General features: G+C 48.8%; 1 protein-coding gene across 3 annotated transcripts in view; it reads right to left on the reverse strand.

The window, feature by feature from the left end:
- The window catches only part of LOC140384491 (doublecortin domain-containing protein 1-like), an 871034-nt gene that overhangs the window by 433680 nt on the left and 413033 nt on the right, over positions 1-24321 (reverse strand). For all 3 annotated transcript variants that reach the window (XM_072466241.1, XM_072466242.1, XM_072466243.1), the window contains 2 exons: positions 21871-22002; positions 1224-1381 (listed from right to left, as the gene is read on the reverse strand). In XM_072466241.1, the coding sequence (XP_072322342.1) occupies positions 1224-1381; positions 21871-22002 (290 nt within the window). The remainder of the gene's footprint in view (positions 1-1223; positions 1382-21870; positions 22003-24321) is intronic.

Below are 24321 nucleotides of genomic sequence, written 5' to 3' on the forward strand. Positions count from 1 at the left end.
TTCCAGAATTTGTATATAGAAACCGATTTTAGGTTTGGCGAGGATTAGGTTAGATTCAAAGAATCATAGACCCATGCACCCATGATGAGGTCATTCAGCTGATTGTTATGCTGGCTCAGTGAAAAGCCCATATATTTGTGCTGAATCTGAAAGGCCTATATACCCAGATTCACCTATTGTTCATCCTCCATATCTTTTGATTAGTTTATTAGTTTTCAAATATTCATCTATTACAAAGCTACATCAAAAAGTGGTCTTTGATCCAAAGTATGCAATATGGGTTGAATTGCATGGAATGCCACATTCACTGCCACCTCCACAGGGCTAAATGTCAGGGTGAGGGGAGCCAGTTCATGTTTGGCTATTCTGTCAATTTAACATGGGAAGCAGCATTAATGGCTTTAAGGCGAGACTTCCATCCCTTTCTCGGGAGGATCTCCCGCCTTAGCGAGCTGTCAGCCAATCAGTTGGATAGCACTTCTGTAGTCCCAGCATAGTCAGCACGAAGCAGTGGACACTGCTGAAACCATATGCAGTCCCACCGTGCCAAGGAACCCAGGTAAATCCGAGGTCAGGAGTCTTGACAAAGATGGGTGGGGGCTGGATTCAAGAGACCTGGGGCACTGTTAAAGAGGAGATGACCTCGAGGCGAAGGGGTGCCTCTGATGAGCTTCCTGCAAGGCCTTAGTCTTTCCTGCCACAGGTAAAATACTGGCAGGGGTGGGTTGAGGTTGGCCTCAATAGGTCAAAGTGTGGGGAGACTACCCAATGCTTCCTCTCCTGTCTCTAGAATTTCAGGCAGCTCAGGGTTGGCAGGATGGCCACCTGGGAGATTGTATGTGTCCTTCCCACTTTCAAACCCACCAGCGGGTAGCATAAAATCATCCCTATGTACCGTATTTCAAAATGAAGCAAAGTTTAATTTTTTGACAAACTTACTCTAAGATTGGGAAGGAAGTTCCCTGTAACTGTCGGTTTCCCATCTTCATTCACTTGTGGGTAAATATTGAAACAAGTGCTCCGTGGTAAGGTACAGTGCCCGCTCTGGTGCCCTAACAGTCATTTTCACCTAGATTTGTTCCAACATCTGTCTTTGTTGATGATGCCCAGCCCCAGGGCTTGAAAGGTATTTCAAAAATATCCAGAACATCAATCTCACATGAAACCAAAGGAAAACATCGAATGTCATTGAGCAATAAACATCAGCACTGTCATCAGCTTACCTCTGGGCTGCAGTCCAAGGGTGTTTCTCTTCCAGTTTTGTTAAGAGTGCTACAGTCAGCTGCTTATCACCCTCAAGGCATCCTCCAGGTAATAAATGGACTTCCAAGGCCCTGAAAACTTGTTCATGGCTGCCCTTCCTGGGACTATTTGCAGAGACCTGAGTTTGAGCACAATTATTACAACTTTTCATTGAATGAATACATGATTCGCTTTAATAAACTGTCATACTATTACGGTATTTAAGTCTCCATAAAGCACTCAAAAGGCACTTGCATAATTACTTATCATGCTTCTAAAATCCTTATGGCTAAATGGCACAATTACTCACAATATTTCCCTCAGCTAATGAAAGTAACTGAAGGCAGTAGGGGCAATTCTGCGGTAATTAAAAAATCTTCAATCAGAGCCATTTTATGGAAAGACACTAATACATTTATCACTGCAAATCAGACTAACTAATCCTAACTGACTTCATTTCCAACTAATTGGCATTATGGCAAGAGCAGTCAAAATGCTTGCAGTTGTGCGTATTTAATAGAGAAACTCAGACACTCCCGTTCCTCTGAACTTAAAAAGAACATCGTCAGGACCAATGTCCTTAATGCTTAAAGTCAGCTGTCATTTTGTGCATTGACATGAAACGAGTCAGTACTGCAAAATAAAAAAACTAGAGAAACAGCAGTTTAAAAAAATTCAATGGCCTGAATTTGGTGGCAGGTGATGGGAGTTGGGGCGGGAGGGGCACGGGCGGGGGGGGGGGGGGGGGGGCAGGCAGGAGGCCCGTAAATTGGTTTTACGCCAGCGGGAATTTCCCATGGGGTCGCCCCCTGATGCCTGCCATGGCAGATTGGGAAACCTGCTGGAGGCTGACATTCCCGTACCAGCCTCCCTGAACAGGCGCCGGAATGTGGCGACTAGGGGCTTTTCACAGTAACTTCATTTGAAGCCTACTTGTGACAATAAGCGATTTTCATTTCATTTCATGAAACTAATTTGCATGCCGCTAATGGGATGCAAACGAAGGCCTGACCGGAATCTTCCCCCCATGCCCGATTCTCCATGGTGCCAGTGGGAAAGCATGCCAATCCAAAACATATCTGGAACAATGTGGCATGCAGATGTCAGGACTCACCACAACAATGCCTGAAGCAACTTCCGGAATTCGGGATAGAGGCTGCCAGCAACCCTGGAGCCCTGAACATCATAGTAGTGGGTGGGGGAGCATCAACAAGTTGATCTTCCAGATTTTGTGTCCTGGAGGAGGTCCATTTTCCAGCTTCGGAATGTTCCTGTATCTCTGTTGACTTTCTCAGGAGGTCCATCTTCATTTTTGGGAGGTCCATTTTCTTTCCTCAATAATGGGTCAGTGGATTTTTAATATGCTACCAGGATAGGACAGCAGATTAAGCACCGTCAGGCCTGCCCCGCCATGGAAACCTGCACAAGGCCCCTAGTTGTATCATTAATAAGGCCAGGGCTGGACGATTTGGTGTGTTTTCCTGCCGGCCTCCGCACACCCCTGCCACACACCATAGTCCCAGGGTGGGATACTTCCGCCCAACATCCATAATATAATTTCATCAACATCTGCAGCACAAAAACCTTGACCGGAATTCTTCTGGCCGTTCACTGGCAGTGGGATTCTCTGGTCCCGTTGAAGTGCACCTCCGCCTGCAGATTTCCCGGCAGCGTGGGGTGGTGTCAATGGGAATTCCCAATGACAGTGGCAGGAACATAGAAACCCGCTGTCTCCCGCTGCTGAGAATCACATGGCTTGAAGGCTGGAGAATCCAGCCCCTTATCAAATGTTTACTTTGACATTTATAGCAATATGCAAGATTTATCTTTGCTCTTTCATGAGGTGTGAGCATTGCTGGCAAGGCCGGCATTTATTGCCCATCCCATACTTCCCTTGAGAATATGGTCGTAAGCCGCCTTCTTGATCATGTAGTGTAGGTACACCCACAGTGCTATTAGGGAGGGAGCTCTTGGATTTTCACCCTGCAACAGTGAATGAAGGGTGATTATAGTTCCGAGTCAGTATGATGTGTGACTTGGAGGGGAACCTGCAGCTACTGGTGTTCCCATGCACGGTTGTCCTTGTCCTTCCTGGTGGCAGAGATCGGGGATTTGGTTGATGCTGTCACTGGAGGCTGTGTAACAGATGGAGAGGAAGCAGAAATGTGAGCGCTAAATTATTTTTCTTATTTCAATTCTTCGGATGTGGGGTTTGCTGACATTTTTATCACCAGTTTCACAGAGACCACGGTGGTGGGCCTTTTTCTTGATGGGAGCTTACTAGGCCACTTCAAAGGGTATGTAAGAATCAGTCACATAGGCATAGACTGCAGTCACATATTAAGTTCAATGATTTCCATATGCAGTGCCATCCTGCAGCATTATTATCCAATCAATATACAGGTGAGAACAGAGGGGTTTCCAATGGGTCCCCATTCATGTTATTTTATCACATGAGGACTGATTTCTGCAGGCTGAAATTGGTCACTACCTACAAAATGGTTCTCTCCCTGCACCCCACCCACAACAATTTGCCGAAATGCAGGTTTCTGAAATTTTCCTGCATTTTCTTTTGTATTTGGCTGATTACGGATTCTCAAATTGCCATAACCTCTTGCAGTGTCTAACCTACTTCTCATTGTTTATGAAGAGATTTGGGTGAAAGACTCAGAGATATGCCTAATAAAGGATTACATCCCGAAAGGGGGCAGACAAAAAAGAGAGGTCAGTGGGCATTCACAAGCAGCTGAAACTTTGCAGACAAACTTTGTTCATCAACGGCAAATAGCCGATGCAGCATTGAGACTTTGTAATCTCACAGCACCAGGCCACAAACTAGGTGAAGCCATAGATTAATCACTGGCTTTTGACCTCTCGGATGCAGATTGAAATCCAGCAGAGACTAACAAAAGGAAATTTGTTTTGATCTGCCAACTGCAAGTATCCTATATGTGGTGACTTGTATGATCTTTCAATCCAACCCCTAGTAGATCTTCACTTTGGCATTGATTTGCTAGCTCAGTCAGAGATTAGTGGTGTGGGGTATTTAATATCATATTGGTGCAGTGTGTAGTCCCATTATAAAATAGGCACCACTTATTTCTTTTAAATGCGTCAAATGATGCCCGGGTGTAACTATCTAACCCTTATCACAACCAATATGTGCCAACAGTAAAATGGCATTCAATTTCATTATCATTTAACCATTTCCTGACTAAATCATAGAATTTACAGTGCAGAAGGAGGCCATTCGGCCCATCGAGTCTGCACCAGCCCTTGGAAATAGCTTCCCACTTAAGCCCACACCTGTAACCCAGTAACCCCACCTTTTTGGACACTAAGGGCAATTTAGCATGGCCAATCCACTTAACCTGCACATCTTTGGACTGTGAGAGGAAACCGGAGCACCTGGAGGAAACCACGCAGACACGGGGAGAACGTGCAGACTCTGCGCAGACAGTGACCCAAGCCGGGAATCGAACCTGGGACCCTGGAGTTGTAAAGCAACTGTGCTAACCACTGTGTTACCGTGACTAAAAGATACCACATGATGAACAATCTCCAAATATGTCGTCCCTACACCGTTCCTCATATCATGGCTGTCTTAACACCAACATTTATCACACAACTACTTCACCACTCAGCACCACCACTCATCACATCACCTCCTACTCTACTTCATTCCTAACCCATCACTCGAAACAAGAAACTGCCTCACTCCCTTAGGTTGTTGAAAGACAAACTTGACGTTGCTGAACCACTATTTTTGAATTTATTCCATATTTTCCATCCTTTTTCCTGCCTGGCAACCTGGCAATATAGGCACTGGCCCTCCACTTAAGTTCCTCAATGAAATAAATAAAATAAAGAGGGTTAATATTGTAAATATTAATTCCTGCCCATGCAAAATGTATTTGCAAAATGTAATCAATTGATTCAAGTTAGGAAAAGACAAAGTTGTGATTTCTTTGACAAATGCTCCATTTTTCAAAGCGTTAATGGACCATAAACACTGTACGATATTTCTGTTACTCCTTTTTTTTACAAATAAATACATATGAAGTTATGCCATTTAGAAAGATTCCACTTCCATTCTAAACATGTATAATTCATCAGCCACAAATTTGGAGTTTAACTAAACAAAATGACATCTCTTGCTGTGTGTTTACCACACATGACTAAAAAAAAGCGATAGTCAACGCCTTTCTATGTAAATTATTTGAAGAAAAAAATACTTTATTAAAACAACATGCATTCATATTAATACAAAATTCCTTTCAAAACTCAATGCAGTTCTGGCCACTTCTTAACCAAATTAATGGTTCATTTGGACGAGTCTGAACACCTGCTCTTGGGGCATTCTGGCTGGTGAGCTGCCCATGAACACGCTTGATCCGTTTAGTAAACAAGAAGGGAGGATGCCATTTTGCGAGTGGTGACACAATGACAATGACACTGAATTGCCAATCTCAATCTCTTAGAATTTCAAGCAATATGTTTGTGGCACTTTTGATACTTTGAAAAAATGTGCTCGAATATCTGAAGCCAGAAATGACCGATGTTTGACACCAACACTAGAACTACTTAACACTTTACCATGACGTTCATTTGTTCACAATCTTATGGGATTTGTTGACTAATTGAAAAGGAACAGATACATACCTCTGCTAAACTAGAAGAAAAAGGAAGTGTCAGAGATGCTATAAATGTTTGTATGCCTGCATAACAGAGTCATTTCTTCGCTATTATGTTTGCATTGAATTGAGGATAAGTACTGATCAAAGCCTCCGCAATGAGATGCCAAATCCGTTTTAAAAAGAATCCATAATTATAAGAACAGAAAATGTTCAAACTCTCAGCAGGTCAGGCAGCATTCGTGGAAAGAGAGAGAGTTTCAGCTGAAAGGTCAACAAAAGGTCATCAACCTGGAAGGTGAACTCTGTTTCTCCCTCTCTCTTTCTCTCTCTCTCTCTCCGCAGATGCCACCTGCTGGGTGTTTCCAGCATTTTTGGCTTTTATTTCCGATTTCCAGCATCCTGCTTTTAAAAATCATTTCATGTTGAGATGCATTTCAGCTGGTGTTTATATTTTGCAGATTGTTTCTATTTATAACTTTCAGTTCAATCTAAAACAACTAAGAACCGCAAGAATCATAAAATAAAGAAGCAAGAGTAGGCCATTCAGCCCATCAAGCCAGCTCTGCCATTCAACTACATCATGGCTGATCTGCTTATGACCTTGACTTCAATCTCTCACCTTCCCTCATAACCCTCAACTCGCATGTCGATCGAAAATCTAACTCAGCTTTGAATATAATCAATGACCCGGGCGGGATTCTCCAATCCCGTGGCAGAGTGTCCACGTCGTCGTAAACGCCGCCGCGTTTTATGACGGCCTGAATGGGCCACTCCCACATCTAATTCAGGCCCCTACAGGGGGCCAGCACGGCGCTGGAGCGATTTGCGCTGCTCCAGCTGCAGATCCCCGTGCACGTGCAGTGGCCTCCTTCAACGCGCCGGCCCTGACGCAACATGGCGCACGGCTACAGGGGCCAGCGCGTAGGAAAGGAGGCCCCCAGCCACAGAGGCCGGCCCGCCAATCAGTGGGTCCCGATCGCGGGCCAGGCCACAACGGAGACCCCCCCCCCCCCCCCCCCCCCCCCCCCCCCCCCCCCCCCCCCCCCACAAGCTGCCACCCGACCCTTACATGCCGAGGTCCCACGGGCTCAGAGCAGGTTAGAACGCCGCCGGCGGGACTCAGCTCTTTTCCTACGGCTGCTCGGCTCATCCGGGCTGGAGAATCGGTGGGCTGGCCGCATAGAGAACCGGCGCCGCGCCAACCACGCCGGCGCCAATGGCGCCAATTCTATGCCGGTGTCGGGGCGGTGTGGCCCGTTCGCGAGGATTCTCCGGCCCGGCGCGGGGCTGGGAGAATCCCGTCCCCAGTCTCCACTACTCTCTGTGGAAGAGGGTCAAAATCCTGGAACTCCCTCACTCACAGCACTGTGGGTGTACTGACACCACAGGGACTGTAGCAGTTCAAGAAGGCAGCTCACCCTCACCTTCCCAAAGGTAATTAGGGCCGAGCGATAAATGATGGCCCAGTCAACAACACCCACATCCAGGAAGTGATTTATTTTTTAAATTCCAAAAATTAACAACCCTCTTGAGAGAAGAAATTCCTCCAATTCACTATCTTAAATGGGAGACTCCTTGGGCAGGATTCTCGGTCTGCTGATGCCGGAATCAGGGAAAGGCGATTGGGTGGAGAAACGGTCGTGAGGCTAAAAACAGGGCCGGCACCAGGCGCCAGTCAGAATGCCATGCTCGTGCTTCGACAGCGTTCTATTCTGCATGTACAATAAACGCTATCCGCCTGACCCGGTTTTCTCCGGGATCTCTGCGATGCTCCACCACCGCCTGGAGAAATTACCGATGCCGTGTTTCACTCGTGGTTTCAAAAATGGGGAAACAGGAGCCGTGACCAATGAGGGGAAGAGTGGAGGTAGGACATGTAGAGGCATGACCATTGGCTGCCGGACCTGCCACTGGCAGGGCTGGCTGGGGCATGGGGTGGTGGGGGGTTGCAGCAGGAAGTGACCGGGGGATGGGCTGTGAGGTCAGGTTGACTCCCCAAGGGACTGAAGCGCATAGGCATGCACCGCCATTGCTGCGGCCTGCAAGGCAGCCATCTTGCTGCGCACCCCACTGACCACCCACCATGGCCGGTGGTTTTGCAGAGCGACACCAGCTTTATGGGTGCACCCACCCCACCATACAGCCACCCAACCACCCAGCATACCAACCCCACCCTCCACCCCACCACCACCACATTCCACCCCCCACCCAACACCCCCCCCTCTCCACAACCGGCCGCCACCCGCCGGCGAGGCAGCACATGGTCCACCCAAGCGCAATGAACTCTGTAGCCCCTACAACAGCCAATGGCACCCCTGGCAGTAGGCACAGGTGCCAGGGACCCCACAGTTCCAGGCTTCGGCGGGGCCAGGGGTGTGGAGGGCCAGGGGGAACAGCCGGGTGTGGGTATCGGTGGGGGAAGGGGACGTGGGACAGGGTCTGCATTGCAAACGTTGGCCACAGTGTCGCCCGGTGGTCCTGGTTGGACACGGGAGTACGCACCATGCTAACATGTCTGATTTTCACCCCCTACAGACAATGGAATTCAGAATCCAACCAGGAATGGTGGCCTTCATTCTAGTCACCGCAGCCTTGGGGGATGCACTGAGGCTGTAGGAGGTGGAGCTGCTAGAGGAGGACCCTGTAGCAGCGGAGCTTGCCCCAGAGGAACAGGCGGCAGTCGGTGAGGATGGGGAGCCGGCCGCCCAACAGGCCACGGAGGAGGTGGGTAGGAGGCAAAGCATTGGCTCTCATGTATGCCGCCAGCACCTGTCATTCGAGGACCTGCCGGACCAGGCATACTGTCAAAGGCTCCTGCTGAGCAGGGGGATAGTGGGACATATCTGCCAGTTCATGGCGCATCTGGCACTGCAGTGGTATGGGGGTGGGCACCTGCTCTCGTTGGTTGTCAAGGTGATGGTCACCCTGAACCTTTACGCCGTGCTGTCCGGAATCTCACAGACCTTGGTGCACAGGTGCATCCGCGTAATCATGGAGCCCTATATGCCCGGTCGGCACAATACACCAAATTCAGTGTGGAACGTGCCCGCCAGGATGCCTGGGCAGTGGGATCTGTCATCATCGTCGAGATGTCCTTGGTCCAGGGGATGATCGAGAGGGTGCATGTTGCCCTACAAGCACTAGCCCATGACGGGCCGGTCTTCACAAACTGAAAGGGGTTCCACTCGTTGAACATGCAGCTGTCTGTGACAGGACAGCCCTGTCCTGAACCTCGGCCAATGCCAGCACAGAGTGCCCCAGGCCTTGGACATCTTGACCCATGGCCGATACCTTTGCAGACACCACCTGTGCAGTGTTGACCTGGGTGGCACACATGGTTGGCACCACCTCCTGCCCCTGCAGGTGGTTGGACTCCTCCAACTGCACCTGCAGGTACTGGATGGTTGCTGATAACCCGACATGCAGACCCTGACTTTGTGACTGCATTTACACTATTAATGAGACCACCCTTTCTGAAGCCTGAAACCTGGCTGGACGGCAGCTAGTCCCTGGGGTCAGTCCATCCTCCGACCACCCACCCACTCGGGGGTTCCTACCTCCACCATAGATGCAGTGGAGTGTGGGTGTGTGGGATGTGTGGGGTGGTGGTGGTGGTGGAGGGGACTGTGGGAGTGGTGGTGGTGGGAGGGGGGTGGTGGTGGTGGTGTGGGGGTGAGTTCGGTGTGGGGGTGGTGTGTGTGGAGGGGGTGGTGACACACATACCACAGCATGTGTGTGGTGCACACCAGATAGTGCCCCAGAAGCCTCTTCGCTAAAGTGTCCAACCAAGGTGGGTGTCGCTGGATGGCAGAGAGTGTTGGAGACAGCTGTGTCGGGAAGTCAGTGTAATTACCAGACTGGTGCTCCGGGGTGTCTCGGGCTAACGTTACAGGGCTCCCAACACTGCCCATGTCTTCTTTCTCGCTGCTATCCGATTGGAGGTTAGGGTTGTGGTTGTGGCTGGGTGCAGGGGACACCAGTAGGGCCCGCCTCATTGGCAGGAGATCCTACAAGACATGGCGCATGATTGGATCGCAGGTTGGGTTGGGTGGTGGTGGAAGGGTGGTGGTGCTGGAGGGGGGGGGTGGTGGTGTGGGGATGGTGGTGGTGGTGGAGGGGACTGTGGGGGTGGTGGTGGGAGGGGGTGAGTTCGGTGTGAGGGTGAGGTGTGCGGAGGGGGTGGTGACACACATGCCAGAGGGAGCCAATGGCATCAGGTGAGCACGTGAGAGCCCACAGCTCCATCTGCCACCTGCTCCCAAACTCGGTTTATGGCAGCGGGTGGCAACTTCCTTCCCACCACGGGGAACAGGGTAGCCCGCCTCGACTCCACTGCATCTAGCTGGATCTCCAGGTCCGCATATGCAAACCAGGATGCTGCTCTCCGGGCTGCCATCTTGTTGGCTGGGATGGGTTTGTGTGGGCCACAATGTTAATATGCGGCTGCAGCCTGTCAGCCTCCTGAGTGTCAATCCCAACTCCAACATATCCGACACCGTTTCTCATTGGAATCGATCGTGTTCCACACGCCGCCAGTGCTAGCCCATTAACAGTTGATGAATTGCTCTGGGAGCAGCGCCAATTTTGCTGTCCTAGAAGTCCTCCGATTCTGTCCTGACGTCAGCACTTAGTCTCTGAAACGGAGAATCTCCCCTTTATTTTTAAAACTATACTCCCATCATCAAATTTTTGCATATTTACTTAACCTAACAATATCCCTATGTAGACTTTCCTTATTCTCCACACATCTTGCTTTCCTACCTATCTTTATATTATCAGCACATTTTCTATAATACAGACGGTCTCTTTATCTAAGTCATTAATATCGATCGTTGAGGCTACAGTACTGATTCCGATGGCACTCCATTATTTACCAATTTGAAAATGACTCATTTATCCTGACTGTTTCCTGTTAGTTGGTCAATGTTCTATCCATGCTGTTATATCACCCCCAACACCAAGAGCTCATTTCTTGTGCAGTAACTTTTTATATAACACCTGACTGAATGCCCTTTGGAAATCCAAATGCATTACATCTACTGATCCTCCTTTATCCAACCTGTCATGATATGCAGACATGCAGATAATGATATACAGACAGGCAGCTAATGAACACAGAGAACAGGACATGACCAATGAGCAGGCAGGACACTCAGGGGTGGTATCTCACTATAAAAGGCATTCGGCGCTCACACTCCGCCTCTTTCCACTGATGAACATTTACAGAGTGAGTCAGGGTGTATATACAGTATCACACCTCCAGCACGTGATTAAGAGCTCATCTGGTTCAGTCAGACAGAGTAACCACACTTAGGTTAGCAGAGAGTCGAACTCATAGATAACTGTGCTAACTGTGCTACTGGTTCAATAAATCAGATTGAACTAACTTCAAGGTCTGGAGTATCTTTTGGATAAAGCTGCATCCAGTTGCAGACCGTGTTATCCCAGAGTACATAACACGATATGCTGCCAGGAGACTGCTTAATTTAGGTGGTTTACCTCAGTCCATTCCGTGACGACCAGCGAATGTATCCCGGCACCATGGAGAAGATTCAGGCTCCTCACCAGCTCAGGACCTCCGACAATCTCAGTGCCAACTGGCAGACATTCAAGCAAAAGTTTCTGCTATACATCGAAGCTTCAGACCCCGTGGGTGCGTCTGATGCAAGGAAGATCGCGCTTCTCCTCTCAACAGCGGGTGATCAAGCCTTCGAACACTTCAAATCTTTTCACTTCACCGAAGACCAGGACAAGACAAAGTTTCAGACCATCCTGGACAAGTTTGACAGTCACTGTGAAGTGGACACCAATGAAATCTTCGAGCGCTACATATTCAAACAGCGTCTACAATGTAAAGGTGAATCTTTCAACTCCTTCTTAACTAACCTCCGCCTGCTAGCACTGTCCTGCAACTTTGGTGATATTGCTGACTCCATGATCAGAGACCAAATCGTTTTTGGAGTTCACTCTGATCCTCTGAGAGAGCAGCTACTGAAAATCAAGCATATGACCCTGCCAGTCGCGATTGAAACATGCACAGTGCATGAACACACCAAAAATCGCTATGCCCAGTATAAATCGGCTGAAAATGAGAAAACTTGCCTCCCACGAGGCAGAGAGTGTGCAGGCCATCTCCCGGATGCAGCCCCTCAGCATTGATGAAAGCGGCCATTTTGCGTGCTTTTCCGGAGGCCCCACGCATGCGCGATACGAACGGGATAACGAAGTGGCTGACACCCACATTGCGCATGTGCGACGACGCGCGGAGCATCAGGACGCCGATGTCATGATGTGCTCGAACTGCGGCAACGCCCAGTTAAAGAAACACTGCCCTGCAAGAGGCAGGCGATGTTTAAACTGCGGGAAGCCTGGACACTATGCAGCCTTGTGCAGGTCTGCACCACCAGTCAGGGGCCAGCGCTCCCAATTCCAACGACGGAGCGTTCAGAGTGTGCAACAACGATTACAGGATTCTGATCCTGGTAGCACAACGGATCCAGAGGAAGAATGCCTGGAATCCGCCTACTCTGTGGACATTAATATCAAATGTGAATATGTCACATCCAACTCGTCACAAATTTAATCCATCCTCGCTGTGGATTTTGCAGACGAATGGTGTGCGGTGATGCAGGTCAACCACTGCTCCATCCAGTTTAAGATGGACACTGGTGCTTCTGCCAACCTCCTCTCACAGGCAGATTTCAAATGCATCAAGAAGCCCCCCAAGGTCCTTCCAGCAGCCTGCAGGCACCTGGGCTACAAAGGAAATGCCATCACGGCACTGGGATCTTGCCATCTACTCGTCTCCAACTGGAGCACCCATGCACGGTTACGTTTTGAAATTGTCAAGCCAGACAGGGCGTCCCGACTTGGCGCGCAGGCCTGCAAGCAGCTGAACCTCGTGCAGCGGGCTTACACAACGACATCCTCCAATGTGGATCTTCAGGCCGGCATTGACAACATCCTCGCTCAGTATCTGGATGTGTTCGACGGGATGGGCCGCTGCCATATCGATACAAGATTCTGCTACGACCTGATGCCAAGCCAGTGGTCCACGCACCACGCTGGGTCCCGGCTCCGCTGAGGAATCGCCTGAAGGCACAGCTCAAGGATCTTCAGCAACAGGCCATCATTTCCAAGGTAACCGAACCGATTGACTGGGTCAGCTCGATGGTATGTGTTAGAAACACTTCGGGAGACCTGCGCATCTGCATTGATCCCAAGAATCTCAATAAGAATATAATGTGTGAACACTACCCCATTCCGAAGCGGGAGGAACTCACCAGTGAGATGGCACACACATGTTTTTTCACCAAGTTAGATGCGTCACATGGATTTTGGCAAATCCAGCTGGATGAGTTCAGCAGAAGGTTCTGCACCTTCAACACACCGTTTGGCAGATACTGCTATAATCGCATGCCGTTTGGCATTGTCACGGCATCGGAAATCTTCCATCGCATCATGGAGCAGGTGATGGAGGGCATTGAAGGGGTTCGTGTGTACGTGGACGACATCATCTTATGGTCCACGACCTCTGAAGAGCATGTTTCCCGTCTCCAGCAGGTATTCCGCCGTGTCCATGTCAATGTCCTGAAGTTGAACAGGTCCAAATGTTGCTTTGGCATGTCGACACTCAAGTTCCTAGGTGACCAGATCTCTCAGCAGGGCGTGTGCCCGGACACAGACAAGGTCAAGGCCATCGAAGCCATGAAGGTCCCTGAAGACAGAAGGCGGTGCTGTGCTTCCTGGGCATGGTCAATTTTCTGCGCCAGTTCATCCTAAACCTGGCCTCATACACCACGGCCCTATGAAACCTGGTGAAAAAGTCCACTCCTTTGAGTGGAAGGTAGCACATCAAACAGAGTGGTTGGAGCTGAAAACCAAGATCACCACTGCACCCATCTTGGCATTTTTCGACCCAGACAGGGAGACGAAGATCTCGACAGATGCGAGCCAGGATGGCATCGGTGTGGTGCTGCTTCAACGCGATGACACTTCATCCTGGGCACCGGTAGCCTACGCATCGAGGGCCATGACGCCCACCAAAACAAGGTATGTGCAAATAGAGAAGGAATGCCTGGGTCTTCTCACTGGCATTCTCAAGTTTCACGACTATGTCTACGGCCTGCCGACATTCACTGTCGAGACTGATCACAGGCCTCTGGTCCACATTATCCACAAGGACCTGAACGACATGACGCCTCGGTTGCAGCGCATCCTCCTCAAACTCAGAAGGTACGACTTTGACTTAGTGTACACGCCTGGCAAGGAGCTCATCATCGCTGATGCATTGTCCCGCTTCATCACATTGCCTAGTGAACCACTGGAAATCATCCGGCAGATTGAATCACAGGTGCAGCTGTGTGCTAGCACCATCCCGGCGTCTGATGAGAAGGTGGTTCGTATCCGCGAGCAGACAGCCAAAGACCCCCTCTTGCAGCGTGTCATGCACCACCTCGCCAATGGCTGGCAGAAAAGGCTGTGCCCTCAATTTTACAATGTAAAGGATGACCTGACAGTGACTGATGGTATCCTCCTCAAGCTGGACCGGATTGTCATTCCACTCAGTCTCCAGAGCTTGGTGACATGCCAAATCCATGAGGGACACCTGGGCGTTGAGAAGTGCAGACGCAGAGCCAGGCAGGCTGTCTACTGACCCGGTATTCGCCAGGCCATCTCGAACATGGTCCTCAACTGTGCGACCTGTCAACGTTTCCAGCCAGCGCAGAGCAAGGAGACGCTCCGGCAGCATGAAATCGAGACCTCCCCGTGGTCCAAGGTTGGCATCGACCTCTTTCGTGCGAATGGTCATGACTACGTGTTGATTATTGACGATTTCTCCAACTACCCTGAAGTCGTGAAGCTCTCAGACCTCACATCTTGGACTGTCATCAAGGCCTGTAAGGAGACGTTCTCCAGGCATGGTCTCCCACTCACTGTCATGAGTGACAATGGCCCGTGCTTCAACAGCCACGAGTGGTCTATGTTTGCCAAGTTCAAACATGTCACTTCCAGCCCACACTATCCGCAGGCCAATGGGAAGGTTGAAAAAGGGGTGCACATTGTGAAACAACTCATCTGCAAGGCCGCGAATTCTGCTTCTGACATCTACCTTGTGCTGCTTGTGTTCAGGGTGACCCCACTGTCCACTGGCATGTCGCAGGCTCAACTCCTGATGAACAGGGACCTGCGGACGACACTTCCAGCCATACACTTGCCCAACCTGGATCACCTCCCAGTGCTGCAGAAGGTGCAGCAGCTCCCAAACCAGCAAAAGCAGGGCTATGATGCTCATGCCACCGATTTGCCCGTGTTATCCCCGGCAGACACTCTCAGGATCAAGATATCAGATGGTGGTTGGTCTGCTCCAGCTGTCGTTGTTCGACATACGTATGTTGTACGTATGGCTGATGGTTCTGTTGTGCGACGAAACAGACGGGCACTGCGCAAAGTTGCCTGCCTGCAACCGCTTTCTTCTCCATTTCCGTCCGTTGTTTTGCCATCTCCTGGTACCTTGAATTACGAGACCGCCAGTCAGGCTTCCATCCTGCCTGTCAAGGCGCTGTCATCCCCACCACCACCTCTCCGGTGGTTGACAAGGATCATAAGCAAGCCCCAGAGACTGGACTTATGAACATTTGTTTTGTTTGCTATGTTCTGTCTTCTCGCATTAGACGGCTGTCTTCACATGTAAATACATTCACATATGCCACCGCTTGTAAATATGTTAATATATGCCACCACATGTAAGTATGTTCCCATGTGCCAACAAAACATTTTTAAAAGGGGGGAGATGTCATGATATGCAGATATGCAGATAATGATATACAGACAGGCAGCTAATGAACACAGAGAACAGGACATGACCAATGAGCAGGCAGGACACTCAGGGGTGGTATCTCTCTATAATCAGTGATCCCCTACAGTGCAGACTTTGTTTGCACTGAGTGCTGAATTTGGTGCTTTTTGAGTGCTATAGTAAGAGTTTGGTGACCGAGGGAGTATAAGGCTTCATTTTTATCTAAAGTTTAGTCTTTCTTTTATTTCGTTAATTAACTTAAAAGTTGCTGTTTGGTTTAGAAGAAGGTGAATTTTCAATCAGCTTTAAACAGGCTTCTACTTGTAGGCACTTGCAGCTGGAGCTTGTTAATTAGTTAATTGGATTAGGCCAGTTTTCAGAGGCTAGATTCACAGTATAAAAGTGATCCCCTACAGTGCAGACTTTGTTTGCACTGAGTGCTGAATTTGGTGCATTTGAGTGCTATAGTAAGAGTTTGGTGACCGAGGGAGTGCTGAATTTGGTGCATTTGGGTGCTATAGTAAGAGTTTGGTGACCGAGGGAGTGCTGAATTTGGTGCATTTGGGTGCTATAGTAAGAGTTTGGTGACCGAGGGAGTTAGGTGAGGAGGGAGTAAGGTGCTCCTTTCATTTTGTTTCTGACATTTCCGCAAAGAGTGCGAAGAGAGCCAGGAGTTTACAGAAAGTGTAGCTGACTGGGAGCAGAGTCGGAGGGCGGAGATCTAGTTAGTCCACAGGGCAGCTATATTCTGTAAGGTAAGAGGGGATGGAGGCTAGGCCAGTTGCATGCTCCTCCTGTAGGATGTGGGTGGTGAGGGATACCACTGGTGTCCCCGCTGACTATACCTGCAGGAAGTGCACCCAACTTCAGCTCCTCAAAGACCGTGTTAGGGAACTGGAGCTGAAGCTGGATGAACTTCGGATCATCCGGGAGGCAGAGGGGGTGATTGAGAAGAGTTACAGGGAGGTAACCACACCCAAGGTACAGGACAAGAATAGCTGGGTTACAGTCAGGGGGAAAAAAACAAACAGGCAGACAGTGCAGGGATCCCTCGTGGCCGTTCCCCTTCAAAACAAGTGTACCGTTTTGGATGCTGTTGGGGGGGATGACCTACCGGGGGAAGGCCCTAGCGGCCAGGTCTCTGGCACTGAGTCTGGCTCTGGGGCTCAGAAGGGAAGGGGGGCGAATAGAAAAGCAATAGTTGTAGGAGATTCAATGGTTAGGGGAATAGATAGGAGATTCTGTGGTCGCGAGCGACTCCCGGAAGGTATGTTGCCTCCCGGGTGCCAGGGCCAGGGATGTCTCGGATCGTGTCTTCAGGATCCTTAAGGGGGAGGGGGAGCAGCCAGAAGTCGTGGTGCACATTGGTACCAACGACATAGGTAGGAAAAGGGGTGTGGAGGTAATAAACAAGTTTAGGGAGTTAGGCTGGAAGTTAAAAGCCAGGACAGACAGAGTTGTCATCTCTGGTTTGTTGCCGGTGCCACGTGATAGCGAGGCTAGGAATAAGGAGAGAGTCAGTTGAACACGTGGCTGCAGGAATGGTGTAGGAGGGAGGACTTCAGGTATTTGGATAATTGGAACGCATTCTGGGGAAGGTGGGACCTGTACAAGCAGGACGGGTTGCATCTGAACCAGAGGGGCACCAATATCCTGGGAGGGAGGTTTTCTAGTACTCTTCGGGAGGGTTTCAACTAATTTGGCAGGGGAATGGGAACCGGATTTGTAGTCCAGCAACTAAGGTAGCCGATATTCAGGACGCCAAAGCGTGTAATGAGGCAGTGGGGAAGGGAACACTGACAAAGGAGAGTACTTGCAGGCATGGAGATGGGTTGAAGTGTGTATACTTCAACTCAAGAAGCATCAGGAATAAGGTGGGTGAACTTAAGGCATGGATCGGTACTTGGGACTACAATGTGGTGGCCATCACGGAAACTTGGATAGAAGAGGGGCAGAAATGGTTGTTGGAGGTCCCTGGTTATAGATGTTTCAATAAGATTAGGGAGGGTGGTAAAAGAGGTGGGGGGGGTGGCATTATTAATTAGAGATAGTATAACAGCTGCAGAAAGGCAGTTCGAGGAGTATCACCCTATTGAGGTAGTATGGGTTGAAGTCAGAAATAGGAAAGGAGCAGTCACCTTGTTAGGAGTTTTCTATAGGCCCCCCAATAGTAGCAGAGATGTGGAGGAACAGATTGGGAAACAGGTTTTGGAAAGGTGCAGAAGTCATAGGGTAGTAGTCATGGGTGACTTTAACTTCCCAAATATTGAGTGGAAACTCTTTAGATCAAATAGTTTGGATGGGGTGGTGTTTGTGCAGTGTGTCCAGGAAGCTTTTCTAACACAGTATGTAGATTGTCCGACCAGAGGAGGGGCAATATTGGATTTAGTACTTGGTAATGAACCAGGGCAAATGATAGATTTGTTAGTGGGGGAGCATTTTGGAGATAGTGACCACAATTCTGTGACTTTCACTTTAGTAATGGAGAGGGATAGGTACGTGCAACAGGGCAAGGTTTACAATTGGGGGAAGGGTAAATACGATGTTGTCAGACAAGAATTGAAGTGCATAAGGTGGGAACATAGGCTGGCAGGGAAGGACACAAGTGAAATGTGGAACTTGTTCAAGGAACAGGTGCTACGTGTCCTTGATATGTATGTCCCTGTCAGGCAGGGAAGAGATGGTCGAGTGAGGGAACCATGGTTGACAAGAGAGGTTGAATGTCTTGTTAAGAGGAAAAAGGAGACTTATGTAAGGCTGAGGAAACAAAGTTCAGACAGGGCATTGGAGGGATACAAGATAGCCAGGAGGGAACTGAAGAAAGGGATTAGGAGAGCTAAGAGAGGGCATGAACAATCTTTGGCGGGTAGGATCAAGGAAAACCCCAAGGCCTTTTACACCTATGTGAGAAATATGAGAATGACTAGAGCGAGGGTAGGTCCGATCAAAGACAGTAGCGGGAGATTGTGTATTGAGTCTGAAGAGATAGGAGAGGTCTTGAACGAGTACTTTTCTTCGGTATTTACAAATGAGAGGGGCGATATTGTTGGAGAGGACAGTGTGGTAAGCTCGAGGAAATACTTGTTAGGAAGGAAGATGTATTGGGCATTTTGAAAAACCTGAGGATAGACAAGTCCCCCGGGCCTGACGGGATATATCCAAGGATTCTATGGGAAGCAAGAGATGTAATTGCAGAGCCGTTGGCAATGATCTTTTCGTCCTCACTGTCAACAGGGGTGGTACCAGGGGATTGGAGAGTGGCGAATGTTGTGCCCCTGTTCAAAAAAGGGACTAGGGATAACCCTGGGAATTACAGGCCAGTTAGTCTTACTTCGGTGGTAGGCAAAGTAATGGAAAGGGTACTGAAGGATAGGATTTCTGAGCATCTGGAAAGACACTGCTTGATTAAGGATATCAGCACGGATTTGTGAGGGGTAGGTCTTGCCTTACAAGTCTTATTGAATTCTTTGAGGAGGTGACCAAGCATGTGGATGAAGGTAAAGCAGTGGATGTAGTGTACATGGATTTTAGTAAGGCACTTGATAAGGTTCCCCATGGTAGGCTTATGCAGAAAGTAAGGAGGCATGGGATAGTGGGAAATTTGGTCAGTTGGATAACGAACTGGCTAACCGATAGAAGTCAGAGAGTGGTGGTGGATGGCAAATATTCAGCCTGGATCCCAGTTACCAGTGGCGTACCGCAGGGATCAGTTCTGGGTCCTCTGCTGTTTGTGATTTTCATAAATGACTTGGATGAAGGAGTTGAAGGGTAGCTCAGTAAATTTGCAGACGATACGAAGATTGGTGGAGTTGTGGATAGTGAGGAGGGCTGTTGTCGGCTGCAAAGAGACATAGATAGGATGCAGAGCTGGGCTGAGAAGTGGCAGATGGAGTTTAACCCTGAAAAGTGTGAGGTTGTCCATTTTGGAAGGACAAATATGAATGCGGAATACAGGGTTAACGGTAGAGTTCTTGGCAATGTGGAGGAGCAGAGAGATCTTGGGGTCTATGTTCATACATCTTTGAAAGTTGCCACTCAAGTGGATAGAGCTGTGAGGAAGGCCTATGGTGTGCTCGCGTTCATTAACAGAGGGATTGAATTTAAGAGCCGTGAGGTGATGATGCAGCTGTACAAAACTTTGGTAAGGCCACATTTGGAGTACTGTGTACAGTTCTGGTCGCCTTATTTTAGGAAGGATGTGGAAGCTTTGGAAAAGGTGCAAAGAAGATTTACCAGGATGTTGCCTGGAATGGAGAGTAGATCTTACGAGGAAAGGTTGAGGGTGCTAGGCCTTTTCTCATTAGAACGGAGAAGGATGAGGGGCGACTTGATAGAGGTTCATAAGGTGATCAGGGGAATAGATAGAGTAGACAGTCAGAGACTTTTTCCCCGGGTGGAACAAACCATTACAAGGGGACATAAATTTAAGGTGAAAGATGGAAGATATAGGAGGGATATCAGAGGTAGGTTACCCAGAGAGTAGTGGGGGCATGGAATGCACTGCCTGTGGAAGTAGTTGAGTCGGAAACATTAGGGACCTTCAAGCAGCTATTGGATAGGTACATGGATTACGGTAAAATGATATAGTGTAGATTTATTTGTTCTTAAGGGCAGCACGGTAACATTGTGGATAGCACAATTGCTTCACAGCTCCAGGGTCCCAGGTTCGATTCCGGCTTGGGTCACTGTCTGTGCGGAGTCTGCACGTCCTCCCCGTGTCTGCGTGGGTTTCCTCCGGGTGCTCCGGTTTCCTCCCACAGTCCAAAGATGTGCAGGTTAGGTGAATTGGCCAATGATAAATTGTCCTTGATGTCCAAAATTGCCCTTGGTGTTGGGTGGAGGTGTTGAGTTTGGGTAGGGTGCTCTTTCCAAGAGCCGGTGCAGACTCAAAGGGCCGAATGGCCTCCTTCTGCACTGTAAATTCAATGATAATCTATGATTAATCTAGGACAAAGGTTCGGCACAACATCGTGGGCCGAAGGGCCTGTTCTGTGCTGTATTTTCTATGTTCTATGTTCTAAAAGGCACGAGGCACTCTCAATCCACTTCTTTCCACTGATGAACATCTACAGAGTGAGTCAGGGTGTATGTACAGTATCACACCTCCAGCATGTGGCTAAGAGCTAGTCTGGTTCAGTCACTAACCACACTTAGATTAGCAGAGAGTCGAACTCATAGAGAACTGTGCCATTGGTTCAATAAATCAGATTGAACTAGTATCTTTTGGTTAAAGCTGCATCCAGTTGCAGCCTGTGTTATCCCAGAGTACATAACACGACACAACCTGCTTGTTATATCCCCAAAGAACTCTGATAGTTTCAGTAAACTATTTTGACTCCAGCTGGTGGGATTATGATTTTCTAGATGTCCTGCCACCACCTTCTTAACAATGTATTCTAGCATTTTCTCAATGACAGATGTTGGATTAACTGGCCAATAGATTCCTGCTCTGTTTTCCTCTTTTCTTGAGCAGAGGTGTTACATTTCAACTTTTCCAACCCACTGAGACATTTCCAGATCATAGGGGACTTTGGAAGATTGTAACCAATTCATCCACTATCTCTGCGGCCACTTCCTTTAAGACCCTAGAATGCAGGCCATCAGGTCCAGAGAACTTGTCGGCCATTAGTTTTCCTAGAATTTCTTTCTGTATTAATCTATTCTTGATCTTCCATCTTGTGTTGAATAGTACACGCATTCAGTTAAAGAGCCTTGAGTTCTGTCTTTTTACCATTTTTCCCCATCGTATTTGCTGGTTCTGTCCTGCGGGCTCTGTCCCTTCCTGTCACACTCTGGCTATCATTACCTGTATCACTATCCTCCACTATTGCCTTTTGCTTTTCTATTACTTCCCAAATCTTCCCTCATGTGAACCCTGTCCCACACTATTTAGTTTAAAGCCCCCTCTACAGCCCTGTACAAATTGTACAATTTGCCAGTCCACTGGTCCCAACGCAATTCGGGTCAGGGCGGTCCAAGCGGTAGAGCTACCGCTTTTCCCAATACTGGTACCAATGCTCCATGAATCAAAACTCATTTCTCCCAAGATCAATCTTTGATATTAGTTGTCTAATGCCAAACAGATAATTCTCAGAGCAAAACAAGTTGAATCTACATGCACTGTTTCACGTGCACTTGATCTGTCTTCATGACTTTGCAAATAATTTCAGTCTTTGTTTTTCAATTCCTGACCTCTTCCACACTGCTGTTCCTCCCCTGGCCATCCATGGAATAAGACTCAAGACGTAACTGCTGATCTGTCTGGGTCACCACCTCACTTAACTTCAGTTCCCCAAGGTAAGTGAGAACCATTTCAGGGTGAGCCTGCAGGGGGGGAAAAACAAAATAGGTTGAAGAGAGAAGCTGTTATGTCACGGTATTGGTGGAATTCTGACAATACACAATACAGAACAAAGGAAAAAGTACAGGGTGCGATCTACCGGCCACAATGGGCAGGACCCAGTCTCACATGGCTAAGTGGGTTTAAGAACCTGCTTAACCGTGTTGACGCTGAATCTAACTGGCTCCCAGCATCTACAGGCTCCCTCAGGGAGACTCCAGCAGAAATTGCCAAGGTGCCTGGGTGGCACTGCCCGGGTGCCAGGTTGGCAGTGCCAGGGGGCATGCCTGTGTCCACGGGGCCCTTGACAATTGGAGGGGGGTTTCAGGGGCCTAGAGAAGGTTGGGGGATGAGGGTATGGGCCTGAAAGGGGGGGGGGAGAAGAGGTCGGAGCTGCCATTCAAAATGGCGCCCCGATCTGCGAACAAACATTCCCGCTGGTGCGATCAGCTCACTAGCAGGAAATCTCTCCAAGTATGGCCTCAGCGGGGAGAAACTCCTAGAGGTGAAAAAAAAAGCCGTCAGGTGCCATTGAATAGCCAGGTCATTCTCAAGGCTGCAGTCGGCAAGAAACACCCCGCCAAATGCCCCCAAAAGCGGACTTAAACATATGTCTGCGGAATCGTGCCCGATATAGCACCTTTCACAATATCAGGACTTCCCAAACATTCCAAAGCCAAAAAAACAGAGTTAGTAATGTAACATAAGGAAACACTGAAGCCAATTTGCATACTCTTTTAGTGATGTTAGTAAACATAATTGTTGACTGGGACATCAGAACACCCTTACTCTTCTTCAAATAGTGCCATGGGATCTTTTTTTATTTAATTTTCCAATTAAGGACAATTTAGCATGGCCAATCCACCTACCTTGCACATCTTTGGGTTGTGGGGGTGAGAGCCATGCAGACACGGGGAGAATGTGCAAACTCCACACGGACAGTGACCCCGAGCCGTGACTGAACCCGGGTCCTCGGCGCCGTGAGGCAGCGATGCTAATCACTGCAGCAGCCATGGAATCTTTTGCATCCACAGACCAGGATTCAATTTCACCTCTCATCTGGAAGATATCACCTAAAACAGGACAGCTCTTCCTCAGTGCTACATTGGAGTGTCAGCCAAGATTACAGGCTGGATTTTAGGTCCAGGCTCCAGATCTTGGTCAGGCTGAATTCTGGGTCAAGAACACAGAGGAGGCTGTGGCAGGATCAAGGAGATGGTTTTTGGGGAGAAGGCCAATTAAGAGACAGGCTCAAGAGTCCCATCAAATTAAGGACTAAGGGTGGGCTTAACAGCCAGAAAAGCAAATTTAAGTACCCAAGGCTGACCAGTGGCCCCACAGGGAGAGGTGTGTTCTGCTCCTATAGGTGGGAAACCATAAGGGCACCTCAAGATAGATACACCCTCTGAAGACTTAAATGATACCAAATATACTGTGGTCACAGCTACCAAATTATCATAGTGGAGGGGGAATCCCTTGAAATTGTGACATAGGATTTTTTTCATCCACCCAAAAATGTACATGAGGCCTTGGTTTATCACCTCATGTGAAAGGCAGCATGTTCAACAATGCAATACTCCAATAGTACTACACTGGAGCTTTTAACTTATTTTTATGATCGAGTTTCAGAGTGGAACATGAGACCGGAACCTCTGACCCAGAGGTGAAAGTGCGACAGCTGAGGCATGGCTGATGTTTTAGGATGCCCCTTTGGCTGCACCTCCCACTTCTCCACCACCTCGCCATTTCCTCCACCAGGACACCTGCACCATTCTAACTTCGAGCTCCAGCTTCTTCTGTGGGACGGTCCACTGTCTGGAAAGAATGTCTTCTGCTGTGGCTTTAATTGCCTACACATCACCACTGGGCAGGCAGCCCCCCCCCCCCCCCCGCCCCCCACCACCACCGCCACCACCACCACCACCCAGTCCCCAAAAGATGTCTCATTGAAAAGCAGTCAGCTGGCCAGTCAAACATGCCAGAATGCTAGTCGCTAGTGAGAAGTTGCTGCCCCGACCATTCAAAACCGCCTCCTCCTCTAGATGAAAATTCTGGCCAACTTGTTTCTGATTCAGAGGCAGCAAAGCTACCAGAGAGACACGACTTTTCAGATAAATTGTATTCCATTCAGTGAACTTCAGAATGTTCTTTCCTTCCATTTAATCTGGAATTTACTCGGAGTTGACAGTATATTGGATTTGTCAGTAAAGCCAAAAACAGCTTGTGCATATCCAAATTAACAGATGACTTCAATACTCAAAAGTTAAACAAACAATAAACTGTCCAAAGATGTGCACGTTAGG

This window comes from Scyliorhinus torazame, chromosome 10, assembly GCF_047496885.1.
Source record: "Scyliorhinus torazame isolate Kashiwa2021f chromosome 10, sScyTor2.1, whole genome shotgun sequence".
NCBI classification, from domain to species: domain Eukaryota; kingdom Metazoa; phylum Chordata; class Chondrichthyes; order Carcharhiniformes; family Scyliorhinidae; genus Scyliorhinus; species Scyliorhinus torazame.